A 27590-nucleotide genomic window follows, 5' to 3' on the forward strand; every position below is an offset into this window, starting at 1 on the left:
TTACCGCCGCCCATGAGCAGCCGCAACACCAGGGGACTTGCAAGTACGTTGTCGGCCTTTTAAAAAGGAATAAGCTCTTTTCTTGAAGGTTTCAATATCGTATCGGTTCGGAAATACCATTGCTGGAAGGTGATTCCATAATGTGGTTGTGCGAGGCAAACAGTTTCTAGAAAACCGCACTGTGGAAGACCGCCATTCATCCAGATGATCAGGATGGTATTTCAGTTTATAGCGGGTGGTACGGTGGTGAAAGTCAGCAGCTGGTATTAATCATGTATTAACATGTGTAAGATTATAGTAATTTAGTAGCGAATATGATTGATAAGTTGTTATTGAAGTTTATGGCATGTGTTAATATAATGTATGTTCAATATTAATTATAATATTATATTATAATATGTATAATTTCATTTAGATTTTAATAAACTTAATAGCATTGTAAAATAAATTTAAGTTGTGAAACAGATTAAGTTGGTAAATGACTCAGTGATTGTGACTATAAAATGACCGCCTCTCCTCTGTTAGGGGCCCCTCCGATCGATCCCCCGTCCAATTCAAACGGGGATCGAAATTACGACGGCCTGAGCTGAGGTTCGAACCCCTAGCGGTGGCCTCAGACTAAAGTCGTACCCGTCAGGCGGGAGTTGGCTTTCAGCCGCTCCATAAGTCCTTCCGCGCGTTTGGGGTGTCATCTGCACTCCCCCCTATCGTCCGGTGGAGCTGTAAAGGCCAGCTGCGGCCAACAGCATTAGAGTAGTCCCAAAAAAAAACTGTTCGGGGCAGTGGATTCTGAAGTGTTAACGAAGTAGTTAGTGTTCGGAAAATAAATAAAACATTGAACACAACTGAAGTTTACATTTAAAAAAATATCATTAACTCTAATACATGTTAAAAACTCTATTATCATAAAACTACCGCCATATATTCAGCGATATGAAAGCTGTGTAATTATGTGCAATTTGTGTATAGTTGTGAAACTGTCAACGATCCACGCTAAAATGGCTTCGGTGCACGCTAAAACAATTAACTACATATAACTACTACTTGCAAAACGTAAATGCATTTCTCGCAAAAAAAAAAACTAACGTCAATATTGCTATATTCCCGGAGAATGGCAACTAAATTTATTTTTTACTTCCGATTATAGCTGAAATAAAAACATTTATTCCAATAAACTTCCATTGAAGCACTTTTGAATAGTCTATATTTAATAGTTCTCTCAATAATATATATAAAGTTCAGCTTTATTAAAATGACGTAAGTTTATTTATAAAATAGTATAGTTTAGGGGGGTCCGGCGGGGGGTTGGAACCACACTGTCTGGCAATGAGCAGCGCAAGTTATAATAATGCTACGAACAATATATGAAAAAATGGAGTTTCTTAAAATAACGAATTTGATATGAAAATTTTTAGACCTTTGTTACCTGGTACCTGCCAAAGGAACCACGATCCATGTTTCATGTTTGGGGATCGTTCTTGCCTGTGTTGGGGACACACATACAAGAACTATCACGTTTACTAAAATGACGTATGTCTGGCCGTCGTGGGCTCTTGCTCTATTATTAGTATAGGTAATATTAAATGAAACCCCGGGTCCCCGGGTCGTAGCTAGTTTAGAATAACAAGACGATATCCCAAAGAATATAATTAATATCACGTTATCACGGTTTAAAAAAAACTTCCACGGCTTTGGAAAAAATAATAACTATATGTAATTAAAATGACGTCATCATATTTTTTTTTAAGTTCACGGCTTTGGAATAAAGCATAATAAACTATATGTACTAAAAGAGCGTGGAGCGAAGTGGAGCTAGTTTTAATAATTGAACTTTTTACAGCAAATTACTGATGTCCAGTTGACATTTGGTATGTTGCAGTAATTATAGGAGTATACTAGCTGCATCCGCGACGTCGTCCGCGTGGAATTTAACTTTATTTTTCTAAAAGAAAAGTAGCCTATGTTACTCCTTATCACATCAGCTACCTGCCAATAAAATCCCGTCAAAATCGGTCCAGTCATCAGAGATTAGCTGGAACAAACAGACAGTCAAACAGACAAAAATGTAACAAATGTTATTTTGGTGTATGTACCGTATTTATATTCACATGCATGTAGTAAAAAACGGTTATTTTAATATTACAGACAGACACTCCAATTTTATTTATATGTATAGATGAGATAAGGACTAATAATGATACTCATTTTATCCTAGCAACGTTGTACAAGTACAGAAGTACCTAACATATGTAAGTACTAGCTGATCCCGCGACTTCGTCCACGTGGAATTTAAGTTTCTTTTTCTAAAATAAAAGTAACTAAAAATTATAATTTATTCGTTCCATTAGGTACTGATAGGTTCAAATTAATACATTTACATCCTGCATCATCACTTAGTCGAAAATCTAAGAAGATTTATGCAATTTTTCATCCCTAGTTTATCCCCTTAGGGGTGGAATTTATCAAAATCCTTTCTTAACGGATGCCTACGTCATAACATCTGCCTGCATGCCAAATTTCAGCCCGATCCGTCTAGTGGTTTGGGCTGTGCGTTGATAGATCACTATGTCAGTCACCTTTGAGTGATTAATTCTACCCCCAAGGGGATAAAATAGGGATGAAATTTTGTATGAAACTTTGTCAATTTTAAACCGATGACTTTGCATGCATAAAGCTACTATGACGCAGGTATCCCCTAACAAAGGATTTCGATAAATTCCACCCCTAAGGGGATAAATTAATGCGAGCGAAGCCGCGGGCAAAAGCTAGTTCTATATATAAGATTATGATAATTCCAATCTACTACCGTCCACATTCCCACAGAGAATAAAAAAACATGAAATCAAAATAAAAAATCCGTTAACATGAAAGTACGTAGTCGTGACAGACATACCGACATATAATATCCGAAATGAACAGGTCGTACAGTTAACTATAAACCGGTTGATTAATTTTTCGTAGTCAGAATTATTTAAATACTAGCTTTTGCCCGCGACTTCGCTCGCGTCAAGAAGTACCTTAGGTATAGTTTTTACAGTACTTTCATACAAACTTTCATCACCTATTTTATCCCCTTAGGGGTGAAATTTATCAAAATCCTTTCTTAGGGGATGCCTACGTCATAGTAGCTTTATCCATGCAAAGTTTCAGCCCGATCGGTTTAAAATTGACAAAGTTTCATGCAAACTTTTAACCCCTATTTTATCCCCTCGGGGGTAGAATTAATCAAAATCCTTTCTTAGCGGATGCCTACGTCATAACATCTACCTGCATGCCAAATTTCAGCCCGATCCGTCCAGTGGTTTGGGCTGTGCGTTGATAGATCACTATGTCAGTCACCTTTGAGTTATATATATATTTAGATATCATATTTTGTTTTATAACTATGTGACGCAACCAATTTATTGAGTGCCGGTTCGGTACGAGAAATGAAATGCAAATAGAAGATAGGCATCATCATCTCAGTCCGGAAGACGTCCACTGCTGGGCAGAGGCCTTCTCCAAAGATCTCCACGACGATCGGTCGCGCTGCTCGCATCTTGCCTTCCAGCGTTCTTGACCAGATCGTCGGTCCACCTTGCTGGATGCCTTCCCACTGCGTCTTCCGGTCCGCGGTCCGACCAAAGATTGGCATAACCTCGAAATAATGATACATACAGTCCCTTATACAAACACCTGTACACAATAGGGGCTACAGTCGTCCTTTGTCGAGGCTTTGAAGCCGAAGAAACGGCTGCTCACGTAATCCTGGAGTGAACAATGGCCACATAACGAAAAGAAATCCTCGGAACGGTGAAGTCGCTCCGGAAGTCTGTAAGGACACAAGCTTCACGGAGCCACCTCACCGGAACAAACAGACAGACAGGTAAAAATTGGTAAAAAATGTTATTTTGGGGTATGCACCGTATTTATATGCATATGCATGAGTAAAACACGGTTATTACAATATTACAAACAGACACTCAAATTTTTTTTATCTGTATAGATTAACATCTGAAGTGAGATTGTATCTATAACGTGTAACGCCGCGGGCAAAAGCTAGTTTCAAACAACGCGTAAAGATATTAAGTAAAAGTATATCCAGTACAAAGTTACAAATAAGAAAAAAATGACCCTGAGCTGTGAACCGGCCGTCGACCGCCTCGAGTTCGAACATGTTGACCCAAATCCGAGAGTACCGTATACTTGGTTTCCGGGCCCACTGGTGTATAATACCGTAATATATACTATTATAAAGTTCAAGAATTTGTTTGTTACGACGCGCTAATCTCGGAAACTATTCGTTTGAATTGAAAAATTTGCAATATAATTTTATTGACAGAGTTAAATACAAAATATATTATACTAGCTACTCGCCCCGGTATCACGCGTGTGTCCATGTATTATACATATAAACCTTCCTCTTGAATCACTCTATCTATTTAAAAAAACCGCTTCAAAATCCGTTGCGTAGTTTTAAAGATTTAAGCATATATAGGGACAGACAGCGACAGCGAGTTTATTTTATACTATGGACTAGATACTCGCCCAGGCTTCACCCGGGTGTACGCGTACATAACTGAAGAGCAGCAAGTAGATGGTAAATAAAATCTTTTTATGGGCAGACATGTGTCTACCTTCACACGTCTTCCGTTGTTGCTACTACTGGAACTCGCTCGATATTCATCTCAGCAAACTGTACTCACAGTATCTTCACGTACATTTAACACACTTTCCGATCGTGCTTTTTGATTTTATTTCATTACGCATAATCACTGGATTCCAGGCATTCGAGAGCCTATAACCGTCACCTATCTACATTGACATCGCTGTTGCTCCAGTCAGCTCGTGACCACGGCTAGTGCAACCCAGTCGAAATGTCGAGAGAGGTTTGGAGGACCTTTATCTAAATATATATAGCTCAAATGTGACTGACATAGTGATCTATCAATGCACAGCCCAAACCACTGGACGGATCGTGCTGAAATTTGCAGGTAGATGTTATAACGTAGGCATCTGCTAAGAAAGGATTTTGATTAATTCTACCCCCAAAGGGATAAAATAGGGGTTGAAAGTTTGTATGAAACTTTGTCAATTTTAAACCGATCGTGCTGAGACTTTGCATGCATAAAGCTACTATGACGTAGGCATCTCCTAAGAAAAGATTTTGATAAATTCCAACCCTATGGGGATAAATTAATGCGAACGAAGCCGCAGGCAAAAGCTAGTTTGCCATAAAATTAATTCGTGTTAAGACCCGGTTAATAATATAAACAGCCTATAACCGTCTTCTCGATTGAAATTATTATATTTCTGTATTTCAATGTCCTCTCTAACCATTCTTGGGATATAATGCCATTCTGATGATGCCGTCCCGAAATAATAATAATAATAATCGTCCCCAGTTGTAATTCCAACATCCCTATACACTAGCCTCAAAATATTACAAGTTCACCCACTTACCTTCATACTTCTCCAAAAAGCTGTAATTCTAAACACCTGTAGAATAGTCCGTAAAGTTTTATCATCATAATCATTTATTTTATAATTGTCATTGTTTGGTGATATTCACCCGCAAAGACAAGTATAACACCCCATCAAAGGGAGATATATAATATATATAATAATAATAATAATAATAATGCTGTTATCTTAGATACATGTGCAATAGTACGTCGCTTCATAAATGCCACAGAATGAACCATCCAGCAAAATAAAGTAACGAGAGACTTGGCATGTACCGTCCTCGGTACTAGTCACCAGCATAAGCTGTGAAAAACAGATAATAATAATCTCAGGACAATTCACACAGCGCCATCTAGACCCAAGTTAAGCTAGCTAAGGCTTGTGTTATGGGTACTAGATAACTAATACAAATACATAGATTTTTTTTCGTAAATACATACATGTTATACATAGAAAACACCCAGACCGATACAAACAATCATACTCATGAATACAAATATTTATGCCATGCGAGGAATCGAACCCGCGTCCATCGGACGTAAAGCGGTGTGCTAGACCGCTAGACCACCGAGGTCGTCAGTCGGGATATCGGGAACTTAGTACGAGGGCTACACTGAAAGTTTTTAGAACTAGCTACTTGAGAGCAATATAATAAAAAAAAAATTTTAAATTTTGAAAATGGAACTCTTTACGAATAGTACTGAGTATATAATTTATTCGTATGTCATGTGTTTTACGGTTTGGCGGCAAATTGAAAATAGTCTGTGTAACGTTATCATGAACTTAACACGAGAAAATTTTCGTGTGATGATTTTTTATGACTTTCGTTGTCATCTAAGTCAACAAGAAAGTTATGATAGACTACTATTGGACTTCCACGATGAAGCCCCGTCTCGTGCCACTGTTTACAACTGGTTTAATGAGTTTAAACGTGGTCGCACTAATCTCACCGATGATTTGCGTGAGGGACGGCCTTCTACGGCGACAACCGAAGATAACATCCGTGTTGTGCGGCGTATGATAGAGACTGACAAAAGAGTGACCTATTAGCAGATCGAGGCAAGCTTAAAGATTGGTATGAGTCAAGTGCACAAAATCCTCCATGAACATTTGGCGGTCAGGAAGCCTTGTGCCCGGTGGATACCTTATAATTTCACTGAGGCTCAAAAACTCCGTCGGGTTGATTGGTGCCGTGAAATGCATGAAAGATTTAACGGAGGTGACTCAAATTCTGTGTTTAACATAGTTATGGGAGACGAAAGCTGGATTTACTGTTATGATCCCGAAACTAAAAGACAGTCAGCTCAGTGGGTGTTGCCTTCTGAGGAGTTGCCAACTAAAGTGAAGGGAGGTCGAAGCATAGGAAAAAAGATGGTGGCCTCGTTCTTTGGAAGAACAGGTCATTACGCGACAATTGTTTTAGAGGATCGAAAAACAGTTACTGCAGAGTGGTACAGTAACAATTGTTTGCCACGTGTTTTGAAAAAAGTGCGTGAGAAACGACCTCGCAGTAGGATCCTCCTTCACCACGACAATGCTTCGTCGCACACCGCCAGGCAAATGATCGATTATTTGGCGACCTCAGACGTAGAACCACTGGGTCATTCGCCTTATAGCTCCGACCTCGTACCTTGCGATTTTTATTTATTCCGAAAAATGAAAGAAAAAGTTCGAGGAAAACGTTTTATGGACGCCGAGGATTCGGTGGCTACGTTTTAGAAGGCCGTCAAAGAGACCCCTAAGGACGAGTGGGCAAAGTGCTTTTCTCAGTGGTTCTATCGGATGCAGCGATGTATTGACGTGACTGGACACTATTTTGAAAAGATAAAATAAAGGTAATAACTTGCTAATTTAATCAGTTTTTGATTTTCTAAGAACTTTCAGTTTGACCCTCGTAAATAAATATAAAACGTGGTAACATCTCGTGATTTTTACTAATTACACGTATAAATAATGACCACATGAAACCGTACTTATGTTTAAAACAAAGTATATTATTGCAATTATCTTTGTAAAACTGTCAGTTAGCGCAGTAGTGTATGAATATTCATAATTATGATCTGGATTGGTGCTGTCTCTGAGGAGATAATGTGGCGGTTATAAATTATACTTGGAATGACTTGAGCCCTATCTACGTTGGTTATTTCTGATTAATTTATAATCCAGTTCCTATATACCGGGTTGTGATAAGGTATTTCGCACATATATACACTGGAAATAGAATAGAAAATCTTTTCCCTACCGTCCAGTTCGGTATATAGATCCAATTGAGAAGAACTGGCAAGGAACTCAATTGAATTACTTACTTTTTCTTTTTAAAGTTACTTTATTTACAATGTATTTATATTGGTGTCTATGTCTAACATTAAATTAAAATCCCGTGTATGAACAACTATTGCCATGCACGCTCGTCATTCAAGTAATCGTTTAGTGAGTAATAGGCTTTGTTCAGTAAATATGATATAACAGATATTTTGGATTCATTTAAGGGTAATTTAAATATATCTTTTGGCATCTTATTGTAAATTTTTATACCTATTCCCATAAAAGACCTATTGACTTTTTCTAACCGATACTTGGGGACAGCAAGTTTGTCTTTAAATCTAATATTAATATTATATTGTGGTAGATAATAAACAATTTGTAATGATTATTCAAAGGTGCTTAAATTAAGTTTATTTAAATAAATGATTTTCTATTCTATTCTATTCTGTTCTATTATCTATACATATAAATAAAATTGGAGTGTCTGTTTGTAATATTGTAATGACCGTTTTTTACTACATGCATATGAATATAAGCACGGTACATACACCATAATAACATTTTTTACAATTTCTATCTGTCTGTCTGTTTGTTCCGGCTAATCTCTGAAATGGCTGAACCGATTTTGACGGGACTTTTTTTGGCAGATAGCTGATGTAATGAGGAGTAACTTAGGCTACTTTATTTTAGAAAAATAAAGTTAAATTCCACGCGGACGAAGTCGCGAGCACAGCTAGTATATAATAAGACAAGCGACCCTTTCTGTACTAACTACATTCTTTTTAGTTGGGAGTTTTTTGGCAGATAGCTGATGTAATAAGGTGTAACTTAGACTGCTTTTATTTTAGAAAAATTAGGTCAAAACGATATGTTAGGAAATACAATAGTATTATCATCAGAATCGCTTCGTGTACGAAGGGCCTGTATCTGTGCATCTAATAGATCGTGCATCGAACGGATGCAAATACGACTGCGATGAGGGCGACACCACCTTACGCAACTGGTGCGATGACCCGCCGGAACTCAGTGGAGTCGACTCGTTTTAGAGAAAGGCGTATTTTATAGTCATCTAAACATTTTACCACATTTATATATGTTACTAGCTGTAATCACGACTACGTCCGCGTGGAGTTTAACTTTATTCTTATAAAATAATAGTAGCCTAAATTACTCCTTATTAGATCGGCTATCTGCCAATAAAAGTTTTGTCAAAATCGGTGCAGCCATTTCAGAGATTAGCCGGAACAGACAGACAGTCAGACCGATATAAATTGTAAAAAATCTTGCATGTAGTTAAAAACGGTTATTTCAATATTACAAACAGACACTCCAATTTTATTTATTTGTATAGATGTATAGATTTTTGTTTTGTTTATTTGAGTTATTGTATGTACCCGTAATAGAATAATTATACATAAATACTAGCTGTCCAGGCAAACGATGTTTTGCCATATAAATTAATAACGCTATAAAAAAATAGGCGTTGGTGATAGAAGGGTGAAAATTTAGAGTTGTATGTATTTTTTAATGACACATAATATAAAAATATAAATAAAAAATGTTGGCAAAAAAATAAAAAAATACTGTTAGGGGTGAACAACCCTTATCACTTAGGGATATGAAAACATTGATAGTAGCCGAGACTCAGACCTACTAAATATGCATATAAAATTTCATAAAAATCTGTCAAGCCGTATGGTAACTAACATTGTGACACGAGAATTTTATATATAAGACTAGCTTTTGTCCGCGGCCTTGCTCGCGTTAATTTATGCCCTTAGGGGTAGAATTTATCAAAATCCTTTCTTAGGGGATGCCTACGTCATAGTAGCTTCATGTATGCTAAGTCTCAGCCCGATTGGTTTAAAATTGCCAAAGTTTCATACAAACTTTCAACCCCTATTTTATACCCTTGGGGGTAAAATTAATCAAAATCCTTTCTTAGCGGATGCCCACGTCATAACATCTACCTGATTGAGCTGTGCGTTGATAGATCACTACGCCAGTCACCTTTGAGTTACATATTTAGATTCACACTTCTTCCCCGTTTTTAGATACGACGCAGACGAAGTTGCACGGCACAGTTATAGTATAAAGAAAGTGGAGTGTTGCCGTTTGCAGTGTGTGGCCGGGTTAAGAGAAGCAAACGAGAATGTGCGCAAACGCATGACCATGAAGGAAACAATTTTTCTAAAAGAACAAATACGCAACCTAGCATTAATTATCTTAGTACAGCACCGCAACAGTTTACTTTTGTTATATTGTTTCTGTTGTTTACAAGAAAGAAAGAAAATTATTTATTCGGTACATAGCAATACCGAAAATATTTTTTACATTTTAAGTTACATTATATAGGTTTAAATTAATTTCATAGTACCAAATAGCTCTCTGCTCAGCATATGTCGTGACGGGGTGCCACGACGCTGGTATTCTGCGGATACCTTCATAGATATCTAAATATATATAACTCAAAGGTGACTGACGTAGTGATCTATCAACGGCCCCCCTAAGAGGCATCCGCTAAGAAAGAATTTTGATAAATTCCACCCCTAAGGGGATAAATTAACGCGAGCGAAGCCGCGGGCAAAAGCTAGTAATAAATATAATAAAATAATAATACACATACATACATAGATCTAGGCGGATAACATAGAGTAAATATTTACGACACACTAACATATATAAATAAATATCAAACATAAATATACACTGAAACATAAAATAAACATAATGTTCTGGTGACACGAGCAGGCTGACACCTTGCATTGTACTTGCACTCCAAATGCACGGTGCATTTGGAGTGCAGACACATCACACATACATACATACACACATACGTAGTGGAGTAACTTGATACAGTCATGCTCGCTATAAAGTTCAAACTTGTGGCGGTGTGGTGGCAGGGTCAATATGCTCCCTCTAATATGGTTGATGCAATGATGGCTGGCTCATCCGTCATACTGGTGATCCGTGCTGCTTGTGGGGACTGGTCTGTTTCGGTTGCTGTTTCGGTCTGGCTGTTTTCTATGTATAATGTATATGTATTTACGAAAAAATCTATGTATTCATATCAGTTGTTTAGTACCCATAACACAAGCTTTAGCTAGCTTAACTTGGGTCTAGATGGCGCTGTGTGACTTGTCCTGAGATTATTATTAGAATAGAATAGAATAGAAAATAATTTATTCAAATAAACTTACATTGAAGCACTTTTGAATAGTCATCACATTTGTTTGAATCTACCGCTCATTCGGAAAGCTGTCTCATCACAAGAAGAACGAGTAAGAAACTTGCGTGTCGCTCATTTAAATAATTTTAATGTTACTTTGCATTTTTAAGTTTAAGTGTGTGAATACAAACTACCAATTTGCAGTAATTCAATTAAATACTTAAATAGAAAAAATATTAAGTATACAACCAACTGGTTAAACAATTAATAAGAGGAAATAAGTCAGAGATTATATTAATAATTCTCCATGGACGTCTCTGTCCCATATTAAAGAGGACGTTATCCCGGCGTATTGACAGGAAACAGTGAGCGACACGGGTCATCAACATTGTTGTATGTCAGACTATACTCCTTAACCCCCTCAGAAATTTAGTTTTTTGGGGGAAAGGGGACTGTTAGTAATGTGGACTGATGATCTTATTGCTAGCAATGTACCATGTCAGGTTGACCTTCACGCAGTTCCACCTGGAAACCATCGTGATAAATTAAAATATTTATATATTTATATTATAAATAATTATGTATTTGTAGATTTTGTCTTTTCTTTTTTAAATGTACTAGTTACTTTCCAGACATTGTAATGTAGGTACTTGGGTATTCTTTGTTTACTTAATAATTAATAGTTATGTTTTCTTCACTGTCTATGTTATAATTGTTTTGTTATATTTCATATTACTGTATCGTCTGTTTATAGTAAAATATAAAAAAAAAATCTAACCTTAATATCTAGGCTCATTATCACAATTCTACTTATTAATATAATAGTACTAAATACTTTTCGGTACTCGTTGTCTATCAACTATCTATCTATATATATATATATATATTTGTAATTATAACTGTAATGACTGTTTGTACCAAAATAAATAAAAAAAATTCTATGTGAATTTCTCACGATGTGCTAAGTGGCCTGACCTCATGCTCATCTTATCATCCTCCACTGGTGCCCCGCCAGCGTAAACCGTTAGCGCAGCGGGTTTACCTTTACATTATCATAAAAAAACTGTTAGTAATCTAGTATAAGGAAAGGGCGTTGTTAGTCATGTGGACTGTTACCTACCCTTACTAATATTATAAACGTGAAAGTAAGGATATTCGTTACGCTTTCACGCAAAAACTACTGAACCGATCATCATGAGATTTTGTACACATGTTCTTAGAGATATTAGAATGAACATAGGACAAATGTTTATTATTTAATGGATTCAATAGAATAGAATAGAAAATCATTTATTCAAATACACTTAATTTAAGCACTTTTTAATAGTCATAACAATTTTTTTTATCTACCGTTCTTTCGGAAAGCTGTCTCATCACAAGAAGAACGAGCAAGAAACTTGTGTGTTGCTCTTTTAAATAATCCTTGTAAGTTTACATTTACAAGTCGAAACGTGTGAATACAAACTACCAACCAGCACTAATTTTTTAGGTCAAATATAAATATACAATAAGATTAATCGTGGTGATAAGAGCAGACCAGTCCCTACAAGCAGCACTCGTTCACGAGTATGACGGATGTGCCAGCCATCACTGCGCTCGACCATATTTTAGGGAGCCCAACCCGGCCCACCACGCCGCCACATGTCTGGACATTTTAGTGAGCATGACTACTCATTCCACTCGATCACGTCACAGCTACTTAAAATTACTATATGATAGTTACAGTATTCGCACTTTACTAGAGGAAGCATGCGGCAATCAATCCAAAAGCCGCTACGCTATCATATATCAAGAAAGTATGCGAGCGAAGCCGCGGGTAAAAGCTAGTGGCTAATAACCACGACAAGATGTGAAAGTTACAACGCACAATGAATCAAATCTATTGAAATTAGTCACGAAAATAAGTGGTAATTGTATTGTTTGGTATTATGGACGTTTTCATGGTAAGAACAATAAAATATTTTATTGTACGAACAGCGTGAGGCGTGAGTTGTGTACTGAAGATCAGGGTTGCCAACACTCAAATGTTTGGTCCCAAAAAAGTCGTAATCTGGTCGCCGAACAGGCAGTGTTTTTTATGGATGATAATGTAATGGTGCACCCACCTGCGCTAACGGTTTATGGCGGGGCACCAGTGAAGGATGATATGAACATGAGGTCAAGTTAGTTAGCCCATCGTGAGAAATTCACCAAGAATTTATCATGATGGTTTCCAGGATGAACCGGGTGGAGAACTTTTTTTTCGTAAATACATACATTTTATACATAGAAAACACCCAGACCGAAACAGACCAGTCCCCACAAGCAGCACGGGTCACCAGTATGACGGATGAGCCAGCCATTGCATTCAACCATATTAGGTGAGCATATTGACCCGGCCCACCACGCCGCCACAAGTTTGAAATTTATAGCGAGCATGACTGTCAAAAAAAGTCACGTCAAAATTGGAGTTTAGCCGTAACAAACAGACAGATAGACAGACAGACAAAAATTGTAAAAAAAATTATTTTAGTGTATGTACCGTATTTATAGTATATGCATATGCATGTAATAAAAAACGGTTATTTCAATTGAATTCAATATAATTTTTGTCTATCTGTCTGTTTGTTCGTTATAATCTCTGAAATGGCTGGACTGATTTTGATAGGACTTTTATTGACAGGTAGCTGATGTAATAAGGTGTAACTTAGGCAACTTTTTTTTTAGAAAAATAATATAGTTAAATTCCACGCGGACAAAGTCGCGGGTGCAGCTAGTACATACATAAACGTATAATATAATATGGTAACATATCTAGAGATCAGATTGTATTAGTAATAAAACGCCTCGCTGCTCAGTAAAATTTATAGTATGCTGTTGACTAGCTTTTCCTATAACCAGACTGGATCCATAACATGGGAATCTAATAATTTCCTGGCCTTACATCTATTTCTATTAATAAAGTTGTACAGACAATCTGTGTGTCATAATCACTATATACATCATTTTATTTGAAAAGAATACGAGCTGAGTTTCTTGTCAGTTCTTCTCATCTCGATATCATTCCGAACTGACGGTAGATTTGACATATCATAACAGTCTGTAATAGACCTACATGAATGAAGATATTTTGGATTTTGAATTTTATAAAACTGTTCAGAGGTAACCATTGCTTATATAATAATAATAATAATAGAATAGAAATAGTCATCATTCAAATAAATCAATCTCTCGCACTCAATCTCTGTTCAATCAGATAACATTGTCAGAGCTATGAATTTTAAGTTAGATATTTTCTACAGAAACATTATTATCATTACATAATATAAAATATAGTCGCTGTCTGTCCCTATGTATGCTTAAATCTTTAAAACTATGTAACGGATTCTGAAGCGGTTTTTTATTTAATCAACAGCTTAAAATATACTTTCAAGTTTCTAGCTTAAAAAATGACGATACTTCCATTCAACCTTTCATCTCCCCTTACAACACCTTACAACCCTTTTCTCGCATTAAAAAGTAGCCTATATCCTTTCTCAGGGTCTAGACTACCTGTGTACCAAATTTCATTTAAATCAGTTCAGTAGTTCTGGCGTTGTAGCGCTTTCACGCCACAACTACTGAATTGATTCAGAGGAGCTTCCTCCCGCGTACACTTACATTGTGGAATGAACTTCCTGCCGAGGTTTTCCCACGAGACTACAGCATAGGGTTTTTCAAGAAGGGTATAATAATGTTTCTTAAGTGTCGGCAACTCGCATGTGACATCCCTGGTGTTTCAGGCGTTCATAGGCTACGGTAACCATTTACCACCTGATGGGCCGTATACTTGATTACCACCATCGTAGTATAAAAAAAAAGCTATGTACGCTTCTGGTTATAATATCTTTTCTTCTTGTGCATTCTCTCTGTTTTCTTTCTTCTGCGCTTTCAAATGCAGTTATGTGTAAGTAAGTTAATATATTAGAAATGCTTACCATAAGTACAGCAGCCATTTTCATCATTTTCCAAAAGTTCCACGAACTGGAGCACTCACTTCATATCACTATGTACATACACTTGGCACTGCATATATAAATGTATGAACACAACACAATACTATGAAGGTACTCTTAACAATAAAATAATATACCTATCAAAGATATATAGGTACGTATCCTAAATCTATCAAAAACAGGCATTAGAATAGAGCTGAGCTTCTCGTCAGTTCTTCTCATCTCGATATCATTGCGAACTGACGGTAGATTTGACATATCATAAGAGTCTGTAATAGACCTACATGAATAAAGATATTTTGAATTTGAATTTGAATAGAATAGAATAGAAAAAAAATTATAATGTAAAACTTGACGTTCATAAGCGGCTAAAATGTCCTACATGAATAAATTTTTAATTTGAATTTGAATAAACTTAATACAAGCACTTTTGAATAGTCACATTGTTTTTATTCTACCACTCATTCAGAACGCAAACTCATCACAAGAAGAATGAGCAAGAAACTTGCTCTTTTAAATAAATATTGTTTTAATTAGATTGCCATTAACAAGGATTAGGCACGCGATAATCAACATAGAAACAGCTACGCACTTAATCTCTGTTCAATCAGATAACATTGTCAGCGCTATGAATTTTAAGTTAGATATTTTCTACAAAAACATTTTTATCATTACATAATATAAAATAAAGTCACTGTCGCTATCTGTACCTATGTATGCTTAAATCTTTAAAACTACGCAACGGATTTTGAAGTGGTTTTTTATTTAATCAACAGCCTAAAATATACTTTCAAGTTTCTGGCTTAAAAAATAACGATACTTCCATACAACCTTTCATCTCCTCTTTCAACCCCTTACAACCCTTTTCTCGCATTAAAAAGTAGCCTATGTCCTTTCTCAGGATCTAGACTACCTGTGTACCAAATTTAATTTAAAACAGTTTAGTAGTTCTGGCGTGAAAGCCCTACAGACAGAGTTACTTCTGCATTTATATTATTACTAACTCGCCACGGCTTTGCATGGGTGTACATGTATTATACATATAAACCTTCCTCTTGAATCACTCTATCTATTAAAAAGAACCGCTTCAAAATCCGTTGCGTAATTTTAATGATTTAAGCATATTTACATAGGGACAGACAGCGACAGCGACTTTTTTTTATACTATGATAATGAAGTATGGACTACGGGTTATTTGAATAAAGAATATTTCTATTTCTATATCATCCAACCATCCATCAAAAAAAACAACATATCCCAGATATGAACTACTCGTTTGGCCGGAAAGCGACGAGAGAAATGTGCCAATTCTCGCTAAAGTGCCAATAAAAACAAAATGTAACTAAATACCTACATGAAATGAAAGTGCTGTGGTGTCCGCTCACATAGAAGTAACAGCTTCATGTATTTTGTTTCTCATAATGTTCATTTACCTCCATAGGCTCCTTATACTATATTAACTGTACACGCGACTTTGTCTGCGTGGAATTTAACCTTATTTTTCTAAAATAAAGGTAGCCGAAGTTATTTCTTATTACATCGAAAAAGGTTACACAGAGGAAGATTTATATGTATAATACATGTACACCCGTGCCTAGTGTAATACAAAAAATAAACAAAAACGCCAATCTAAAATCGAAATAACAAAACTTTGTTTACACAGCGCCATCTAGTCCGAAGCTAAGCAGAGCTTGTGTTATGGGTACAAGACAACTGATATAAATACTTAATTATTTTTTTATAAATACATAGACAACACCCAGACCGATACAAACAATCATACTCATGAATACAAATGTTTGTACCGTGCGTATGTTTGCATCAAATCCACGACCATACGTAGTGAAACGGTGTGCTAAACCACTAGACCTCCAAGCCCGATCAGTCATCTATACATCTATACATATACGTATAATTGGAGTGTCTGTTTGTAATATTGAAATAACCGTTGTTTACTACATGCATATGAATATAAATACGATACATACACCAAAATAACATATTTTGTGTGTCTGTTGATTGTTCCGGCTAATCTCTGAAATGGCTGAACCGATTTCGCCGGGATTTTTTTTGACAGGTAGCTGATGTAATAAAGAGTGACTTAGGCTACTTTTATTTTAGAAAAATAAGGTTAAATTCCACGCGAATGCAGTCGCAAGAACAGCTAGTATACAATAAGATTAAATCAGTCGTAGTGATAAGAGCAGACCAGTCCCTACAAGCGTATGGATTTTAAGATTTATATCTTCTGGTTTGTTAATTTTTGTATCTAATGAATACATTTCTAACGGTATTCAATTTATTGGGTTCAAGATGGAAAAAATGCGGAAAATAATTTCAATAATTACATAACATTGTTATTTAACATTTCATAATATTGTATACCAAATTTATGTCTATACCAATATGTAATTATTGACTCACAGATTAAAAATGTTTAAATAACCCACTTAGAGGAAACTTTAATTTAAAAAGTGGGGTAAACTGAAAATATTGCGGAAGAATCCATTTTATTACCGACATATAAAAAAAATTGTAGTGTATGTTTGTAATATTGAAATAACCGTTTTTTACTGCATATGAATATAAATACGGTAAATACAGCAAAAAAACACTTTATAAGATTTTTGTCTGTCTGTCTGTTTGTTCCGGCTAATCTCTGAAATGACTGGACTGATTTTAACGGGTCTTTTTTTGGTAGGTAACTAATGTAATAAGAAGTAACTTAGGCTAGTTTTATTTTAGAAAAATATAGTTACATTACACGCGGACGAAGTCGCAGGTGTAGCTAGTTTGCAGTATTTGATATTTATCATTATATATATATTCCGACCAATTTACATAATCTTTTAAAATTATATTATTATTTTGATGCATACTGTAAAGTTTCATCGAAATACGTTCATTAAATTTTGCGTGACAGAGTCAACAAACATCCATAAAACCATCCATCCATAACTCACAAACTTTCGCATTTATAATATTAATAAGAACAAATTCAATTGAGTTTCTTGCCATTTCTTCTCAATTGGATCTATATACTGAACTGGACGAGAAATGTAATATAAAAAATTTTACGTTCACGAGCGGCTAAAATGTCCTATTTGAATTAATGATTTATGTATTTGTAGTGTGGTGAATCACCTCGATTTCCAACGTCTTCATATAAAATCCGTTTGAGCACTATTCACAAGTCACAACACTGAATTAATGTTCGTAGAGACGCGTGCGCAGCGCGGGCGACGCGAGAGAATGCGCGCGCGCAGACTTCACTCGGTCGTACTGTAAGTACTACGGGCTTAGGGGGATCGCTTAAGGCTAAGTTACCAAACAAAAATACTTTTATATATATATATATTTAATATATATATTTATACACTTTTGAAAGGAGTTCGTATCGAAACTCGATATCATACATTTTGTGTATAAATGAAATGAAATATGTTTATATCTTTAAAAAACAATTCAGTTACAATAACATAGTGTTGGGATGACCTGGTAAGCATGGAAATACCTGTATCAGGTACATCCTGCTCTTCCATATACATAGTCATATGTGTTTGTTTTTTTTTATTATAAACTAAAGCCAAGGTTACTTATTAGAATAAAAAAAAATAATAATAATAAGTTTACAAGCGGCATATTTGTATTAATATCAATGTGTTAGTTTGAATATATATAATGTAATGTGTGTGTGTGTGTGTGTATGTGAGAGTATGTGTGCGTGATTGTGTATGTATGTGTGTAGTTACTGTTAAAAGTTGTAAAGTTTATTGTTTATACATGTAAACAATCTCAGTGCATAACGGATACCATTACAATGTTACACAAACTAAGCAATTAAGTCTATAAATATATTAAATTAAACTGACCTTTTAATACGCACTGACAAAGAGTTTTTTTTTTATTAAATTTATTTGTTTCTCTACTGTTTTTATTATCACATTTTTTTTTTATTATAAATATATTATGTAGTACTTCAGCCACGATTTGATACGGCCAAAGTTTTAATGGTATAATGTGTTCCTCTGGAGGGGATGTAAAATTATCGAAATAAATACATATATATTATAGTTATGTATATACATACGTAAATGAATAAATATATATTTCTTTTTAATTCAAATATAGTAATGTTGTGATTTTGCAAATTATTATGTTTTGTTGATCTTTTTGAGGTTATTTACAATATGTTTAGCGAATAAATTATACGAATTCAGAGCTTCTGACTTTTTTATGAGAGCGATGAGATCATAGGGAGCGCTGATACCAAATATTCGGCACGTTTGTTCGTGATCGTGTCGAGCTTTGCTAAAAATGGGACATTCGCTAAACAGATGCTTAAATGTTTGGTCTCTGAATCCGTCACAGGGGCAATACGCATTGTCTACGATCTGGAAACGCTTAAGGTATGTCTTATTGTATCCGTGTCCTGTTAATACTTGTGTAAGATGGAAAGACTGCTCAAAGAAAAGGTCTCGAATGCCTTCAAGGCGAGGAAGGAGCTTGCGAGTATGAGCTCCCTGTTCAGCGGATATATATCTGTTTACTGCCAAAGAGTAGAACACACTTCCAGCGTTCGTGTTCCCGGAGAAATACAACCCCGGATTTTTCAAGTCTATGGTGAACAGATATCTTCTGGGTAAGCGCGCTATATCCTAGGTTTAACCATCATTTCCCATGAGATGAGGTTAAACCAAGCGCAAACAATTTAATAATAAAAGAAAAAAAAAAACCTGCTTCCTAGGTTAGTGATGAGTTTTTATTCACACAACGACCGCTACTTCTTGAATACTCCAATTGTAGTTTCAAAAAGAAACTATTATCTACAAAGTACGGTAGGTGGGGCGCTAAGGTAACGCCATCTATGTTACTAACAAGAGAAACTATTGCTACTTTACCCAATGTACAATTACACTTTATTGCACCAGATACAGAAGAAAATTAATTAATATAAATACATATATATATAGCCTATATGTTATATTGATGCATAAGGTACATTAGTGTAAAGTTTCATCAAAATCTGTTCTGTAGTTTTTGCGTGAAAGAGTAACAAACTAATATTATATAATAAATTTGGAGTATCTATTTTTACAATTTTTGCCAGTCTGTCGGTCTGTTTGTTCCGGCTAATCTCTGAAATGGCTGGACGATTTTGACGGGACGTTTTTTGGCAGGTAGCTGATGTAATAAGGAGTAACTTAGTCTACTTTTATTTTTAAAAATTCGTTTGTTTTAGAAAAATGAAGTTAATTTCCACGCGGACGAAGTCGCGAGTACAGCTATTCTATGAGGATCATTATTAGTCCTTATCTCATCTATACGTATAAATAAAATTGGAGTGTCTGTTTATAATATTGAAATACCGTATTTATATTCATATGCATGTAGTAAACATGCATATGAATATAAGTACGTACACTAAAATTACATTTTTTATAATTCTTGTCTGTCTATCTGTTTGTTGCGGCTAATCTGTGAAATGGCGGGAACGATATTGATGGAAATTTTGTTGGCAGGTAGCTGATGTAATAAGGAGTAACTTAGGCTACTTTTATTTTAGAAAAATAAATTAAATTCCGGACAAAATCGTAGGTACAATAAATATAATAGTAAACATCTCGTAATGAAGAACTTCTCCTTAAGAGGATGCAAAAAATAAAGTTAAATTCCACGCGGACGAAGTCGCAGGTACAGCTAGTCAATAAATATAATAAATAGTAAGCATCTCGTAATGTATGAATGTCGCCTTAAGAGGATGCGGCTCTAGTGCGCTATCGCGGAAGTGGCGGACGGGCCGCGGCCGCCACTCGCTCAGCCGTAACGGTGAACGGCCGATGATCAATTGTTCATTTTATCGACAGATTTATGTGAACCTTTATCACGTCCCTATTCAACAAGAATTTCAATGAAAAGCTTAGTTTTGATGAAAAAGTTAAGGTTGCAATTTTGATAACAAAAATCTAAATGTATATAACTCAAAGGTGACTGACATAGTGATCTATATACTGAACTTCGCATGGGTGTACATGTGTTATATATATAAACCTTCCTCTTGAATCACTCTGTCTATTAAAAAAACCACTTCGAAATCCGTTGCGTAGTTTTAAAGATTTAAGCATACATAGAGACGAACAGAGACAGCGACTTTGTTTTATACTATGTATTGATTCTCTACCTTCGGTTACGTGTTCTTTGGACCTCCATTCGAACTGTAGCAATAATAACCTAGAACAATACATACAGCGCTATCTAGTCAATTTAAGAAACAAAACTTTTGTTATGAGAACTAAAAAACTGATGGAAATACCTACATATACATTTATATATTTGTTGATATAATGTACATAGAACAGGGTAGGCGAACCTTTACGCGTCAACGTGCCATTTTTTCCAATAAATGTTTAATGTGGTCATTGACGTGCCATCAAAAAATTTTGACTTTCTGATTATTTGGAAAATAATAATAATAAATACTATCAAAACTCTCTATGAAATAAAGTAAACAAAAGAGGTACATTTTGGATTACACGCATAAATTAAATTACTGTAAAATTAGTGTGGCTTCTGTTGCTGCAGGTTAGATGACAAATAATTTATGTCAGGCTTGTACGATGTTACTTTTAGCAAAATGCATGCTGAACTGGATTCATCTGTTGAACGGTTTCTAACCGAGTTTTCAATGTTATTCATCTCTGAAAATAATGACTCGCAGGCATGGGTAGGTGGAAATATTGTTAAAATAACCTGAGCCAGCTTCTTCTAACAGTTTTATGATCGACGACGTGCCCAAAATATTGTGTCGCGTGCCGTCAATGACACGCGTGCTATTGGTTCGTCTACCCTGACATAGAATATACAAACAATCATAAATAAATCCTAAACCGCTAGAACCCAGAAGAATTGAATTTTAATAGGAAAAATGGCCTTATAAATTGAAAAAATACAGTTCGCTCGTTATATTGACTTAGATACTTTGTAGATTAGGGTCGAAAATATCTCAGACTGCAACAGTTTACGTTGCATATATTTTTACTCTGAATTAAGTAATGCTCTTGTTGTTTAATTTTGATCGTAAATTATGTGTATTAATATTTTAATTTTTATATATATGCTTATTAAATTGTATTCTACTTACTATAGTACTTTCGTAACGCCTGATACATTCTTATAGCAAAACAAATATCTCTAGATACGTTGCTCTAAGTATTCTAACAGGCGTTTTTGAAATGTTTTATTTATTACGAAATATCCGCATGGGCTTCGCACGGGTGTACACGAATTATACACATAAAAATTCCTCTTGAATCATTCTATCTACTGCTAAAACTTGCATTAAAATCCGTTGCGTAGTTTAAAAGATATAAGACATCGGAGGTTATTTCATTTTATACTATTTAAAGATTAGAGTAGTAGAGATTTTAAAATCCAGTGCATTTTTTGAGAAGTAATTATCAGCATTAATTATAGCATTAAAATAATAATATTGTTATCTTATTATTATTGTAGACGTTACATTTAATATCATTATAAATATCTGTGGCGAATCTACAGACTGTCTGTCCCTATGTATGCTTAAATCTTTAAAACTACGCAACGGATTTTGAAGCGGATTTTTATAGAGTGATTCTAGAGGAAGGTTTATATATATAATACATGTACTCCCGGGCTAAGTCGGGGCGAGTAGATAGTAATATTATAAACGCGAAAGAAAAAAGGCAATTCAATTGAGTTTTTTGTCAGTACTTCTCAATTGGATCTATATACCGAACTGGACGGTAGGGAAAAATTGATATTATAATGTAAAAATTATGACGTTCATAAGCGGCTAAAATGTCCTACATGAATAAATGATTTTTGAATTTGAATTTGTATTTGAATAGCGACCTCAACATTGCCGCTAAATATCTGTTATAATATGTATGTTTTCAGACTGCGAATCATTTAATTTGAATACATAATTCAGATAACACTTAATCACGTTATCAATTTGTATGTTTACAAATAAAGAAAGCTTGATGAATTGTAATATTGATTAGATAATAATAATTATTGTTTATCACAATAATTATTATTTATTTATCTTCAAAAACATGTAAATTGTACATTAAATAGCACTAAATTGTAATATGGCCATATTATGTACTATGTGAACGGCTCTTTTTAGGAAAGAAAAAAAAACTAATTAAATATAAAAACTGTACAGAAAAAATTGTTTATTGCAAAATTTGTAAATATATAATTGATAAACGAAAATACGACATTTTCTCTTTTCAAAAATAGTCATAGAAAAATGAATTGTACATAAAACCTCAACATACTGTGACTTATTTATTTCGCCTCTTAATTTTTTTTTTCTTCGGACTACGCTAATGCTGTTGGCCGCAGCTGGCCTTTACAGCTTCACCGGACGATAGGGGGCGAGTGCAGTTGGCACTCCAAACCAAAGGAAGGACTTATGGAGCGGCTGAAGGACAACTCCCGCCTGACGGATACGACTTTAGTTTGAGGGCACCGCTAGGGGTTCGAACCTCAGCTCAGGCCGTCGTAACATCGATCCCCTTTGAATTGGACGGGGGATCGATCGAAGGGGAAACCTTTTAATAAGCAACACAGCTTAAAAACAAACTGTTTGACGGCAGTCATAATAATAAAAATACACACACATCATTACACACTGCACTTACTTGGTTTCAATTTCGGCTTGCAGATGTGGTATACACCGTAAAGCGTAAAAAAACCATAAAACCCTGAGTTACTTATACAATAATAATAATAGTCTCAGGACAATTCACACAGCGCCATCTAGACCCAAGTTAAACTAGCTAAAGCTTGTGTTATGGGTACTAGACAACTGATACAAATACATAGATATATTTTTTTCGTTAATACATACATGTTATATATAGAAAACACCCAGACCGATACAAACAATCATACGCATGCATACAAATGTGTTCCGTGCGAGGAATCGAACCCACGACCATCGGATCGTAAAGCGGTGTGGTAACCACTAAACCACCGGGGCTGTCGAATAGTGGATAAACAAATACGACTCGTCCATGAGTACATAGTCAGCAATTCAGTCAAGGATGTCGGCATTCCAGCCGCCTCTCACATTGCATACATTGCTTCCAGTAATCGTGTACAAATTATATGACAAGTACGTTGATCATAGATATATATATATATATATATATATCTTATATATAAAATTCTCGTGTCAGTTTTTGTTCCCATACTCCTCCGAAACGGCTTGACCGATTCTCATGAAATTTTGTGAGCGTATTGAGTAGGTCTGAGAATCGGCCAACATCTATTTTTCATTTCCCTAAATATTAGGGGTAGTCCACCCCTAATTTTATTTTTATTTTAAGGTAAAACAACGTTTGCCGGGACAGCTAGTATATATATATATATATACATTGAGAATGAGCCGTAGATTAAAAAATGATTTGATTAAGATTAAAATTTGAATAAATTATTTCTATTCTATTCTATTCTATATATATATAAATACATATAAATAAAATTGTAGTGTCTGTTTGTAATATTGAAATAACCGTTTTTTACTACATGCATATGAATATAAATACGGTACATACACCAAAATACCATTTTTTTTTTCATTTTTATCTGTCTGTCTGTCTGTTTGTTCCGGCTACTCTCTGAAATGGCCGGACCGATTTTGACGGGACTTTTATTGGCAGATAGCTGATGTAATAAGGAGTAACATAGGCTACTTTTATTTTAGAAAAATAAAGTTAAATTCCACGCGGACGAAATCGCGAGTGCAGGTAGTAATAAATGAAAACTAATGATGATGATGGTGATGATGATGATGATGGTGATAAAAGTTAAAGGATCGTCGATTGCGAGCTCATCGAAGCGCGACCTCCAACGACCTTTGCTGGGAGAGTGGTGACGTAACGTGACGTATAAAAACTAATGATGATGATGGTGATGATGATAAAAGTCAAAGGATTGTCGGATGCGGGCGCATCGGAGCGCGACCTCCAGCGACCTTTGCTGGGAGAGTGGTGACATATACACGTTCTTGGATGCTGCGATACTATAGGTCACGGTGACCCTTTCTATCACTATATTCAAATAAAATAAATATTAGAAAAAAAAAACGATGCACCTGTTGAGTTTCTTGCCAGAAAGGCAAATAGTGGCAAACAGGTCGGTATAGGTGTTTTCTATGTATTATATTTACAAAAAAATATATATCTATGTATTTGTATCAGTTATCTAGTACCCATAACACAGGGTTTAGCTAGCTTAACTTGGGACTAGATGGCGCTGTGTGAATTGTCCTGAGATTATTATTATTATACACTGGCTGTACACGCGATTTCGTCCTCGTGGAATTTAAATTTATTTAGCAAAATGAAAGATTTTTTTAAAAATAAAAGTAGGCTAAGTTACTCATTATTACATCAGCTACCTGCCAATAAAATTCCCGTCAAAATCGGTCCAGCTACTTCAGAGATTAGCCGGAACAAACAGACAGACAGACAGACAGACAGACAGACAGACAGACAGACAGACAGACAAAAATTGTAAAAAATGTTATTTTGGTGTATGTATCGTATTTATATTCATATGAATGTAATAAAAAACAGTTATTTCAATATTACAAACAGACACTCACACAAAAAAGACACAATTTTATTTATATGTATAGATAAGTCATATTTGACGGCCTAGGTGGTCTAGTGGTTGAGCACACTGCTTTACTTCCGATGGTCGCAGGTTTGATTCCTCGCACGGTGCAAACATTTTGTATTCATGAGTATGATTGTTTGTGTCGGTCTGGATATTTTCTATCTATGTATTTGTATCAGTTGTCTAGTACCCATAACACAAGCTTTAGCTAGCTTAACTTGGGACTAGATGGCGCTGTGTGAATTGTACTGAGATTATTGTTATTATCAGTTATCTAGTATCCATAACACAAGCTTTAGCTAGCTTAACTTGGGACTAGATGGCGCTGTGTGAATTGTACTGAGATTATTATTATTATATATTGGTAGTGAGTCAATCAGGAGTCAACATGTTTTGTCTGTATGTCACATATGATATGTGGGCGGCAAATTTAGCATACAATGGAGATATTAATTGGCCTGTATTGGAGGTATGTATTTGTTAAATTTATTAATACTAACAGTGCCTGCGGTTTTATCCGCGTTATATTTCAATAAAAAATATAGCCTATATGTTAATCTGTGCCGTTTGACGAAAGTTAGTTTTTCGTTTTATGGAAATTGCGTAAGGTTTTACAACAAACTGCCAGAGTCTGTACTCAATTTTCCAGAAAAAAAATCAAATGTGTTATAAAATATTTTCTTTGTAAAGAAGCTTAGTATAATGTTGAAAAATTTATAAATGATAATAATGTTTTTGTAGAAAATATCTAACTTAAAATTCATAGCGCTGACAATGTTATCTGATTAAACAGAGGTTGAGTGCGTAGCTGTTTCTATGTTGATTGTCGCATGCCTAATCCTTGTTAATGTAAATATAATTAAATCAATATTTATTCAAAAGAGCAACACACAAGTTTCTTGCTCATTCTTCTTGTGATGAGTCTACATTCCGAATGAGGGGTAGAATAAAAAAACTTGACTATTCAAAAGTGCTTATATATTAAGTTTATTTGAATGAAGATTATTTATATTTCTATTTCTATATTTCTGATGTCTAATATTACTGTAAAGTTTCATCAAAATCTGTTGAGTAGTTTTTGAGTTAAAGAGCAACAAACATCTGACAAACTTTTTCAAATTCAAAAATCTTTTATTCATGTAGGACATTTTAGCCGCTTATGAACGTCAAATTTTTTACCATATAATTTTTCTCTACCGTCCAGTTCAGTATACCAATTGAGAAGAACTGACAAGAAACTCAATTGAATTACTTTTTTTCTTTCGCGTTTATAATATTACTAGGTACTCGCCCCAGCTTCGCCCGGGTGTATATGTATAATACATATAAACCTTCCTCTAGAATCACTCTATCTATAAAAATCCGCTTCAAAATCCTTTGCGTTGTTTTAAAGGTTTAAGCATACATAGGGACGAACAGACAGCGACAGTATGCAATGATTAAGCTTAACATTATTATTTTTAATGTATGATAATGTAATGGTGCACCCGCCTGCGCTAACGGTATACGCTGGCAGCACCAGTGGAGGATGATAAGATGAGCATGAGGTCAGGTCAGTTAGCACATCGTGGTACGTTCATCAGGAATTTATATATATATTCTTTATTGCACAGATAATAAAAAGATATTATAATTTAGAGACAATGTGAGCAAAGGTGGACTTATCCCTAGAAGAGATCTCTTCCAGTCAACCTAAAACAGTGGTATATGTGGTACTGAGTGGGTAATAATTGGTGTTAACAAAAAAAAAAATGTCAAAGGATCACTATAGTTTTAATGGGGAACCGTGTGGATGTGAACCTGACATGGTATATTACTAGCTGTGGAGTCATAAACCACATTACTAACAATCTCCTAGGATTTTTTTTTTCTCATTTTTTTTTATTCGCATAAGTGGTATCACATGATTACGTGATGTCCGTAGTGCTATTAATGTATGTAGGCAACGGTTACCACTTACCATGAGGTGGTAATTTTTTTATTACTCTAATGCTGTTGGCCGCAGCTGGCCTTTACAGCTTCACCGGACGATAGGGGGCGAGTGCAGATGGCACTCAAACCAA

At 35.2% G+C, this 27590-nt stretch overlaps 1 protein-coding gene across 6 annotated transcripts in view; it reads right to left on the reverse strand.

Moving 5' to 3' along the window:
- Positions 1-27590, reverse strand: part of LOC131849874 (rhophilin-2-B) — a 107536-nt gene that overhangs the window by 44556 nt on the left and 35390 nt on the right. Inside the window, exons 1-2 of one of the 6 annotated variants that reach the window (XM_059200011.1) lie at positions 17998-18108; positions 14836-14923 (exon numbers count right to left, since the gene is read on the reverse strand). The exons of 1 other annotated variant lie outside the window; for it this stretch is intronic. In XM_059200011.1, the coding sequence (XP_059055994.1) occupies positions 14836-14862 (27 nt within the window). In that variant the 5' untranslated portion in view covers positions 14863-14923; positions 17998-18108. Of the gene's footprint in view, positions 1-14835; positions 15023-16207; positions 16482-17931; positions 18109-27590 lie in introns of those variants that run through there. 4 more of the 6 variants (XM_059200010.1, XM_059200007.1, XM_059200008.1 and 1 more) reach the window with 4 other exon arrangements.

The sequence above is a fragment of the Achroia grisella genome, unplaced genomic scaffold, assembly GCF_030625045.1.
Source record: "Achroia grisella isolate CSIRO2021 unplaced genomic scaffold, CSIRO_AGI_Agris_v1 utg660, whole genome shotgun sequence".
NCBI lineage: Eukaryota > Metazoa > Arthropoda > Insecta > Lepidoptera > Pyralidae > Achroia > Achroia grisella.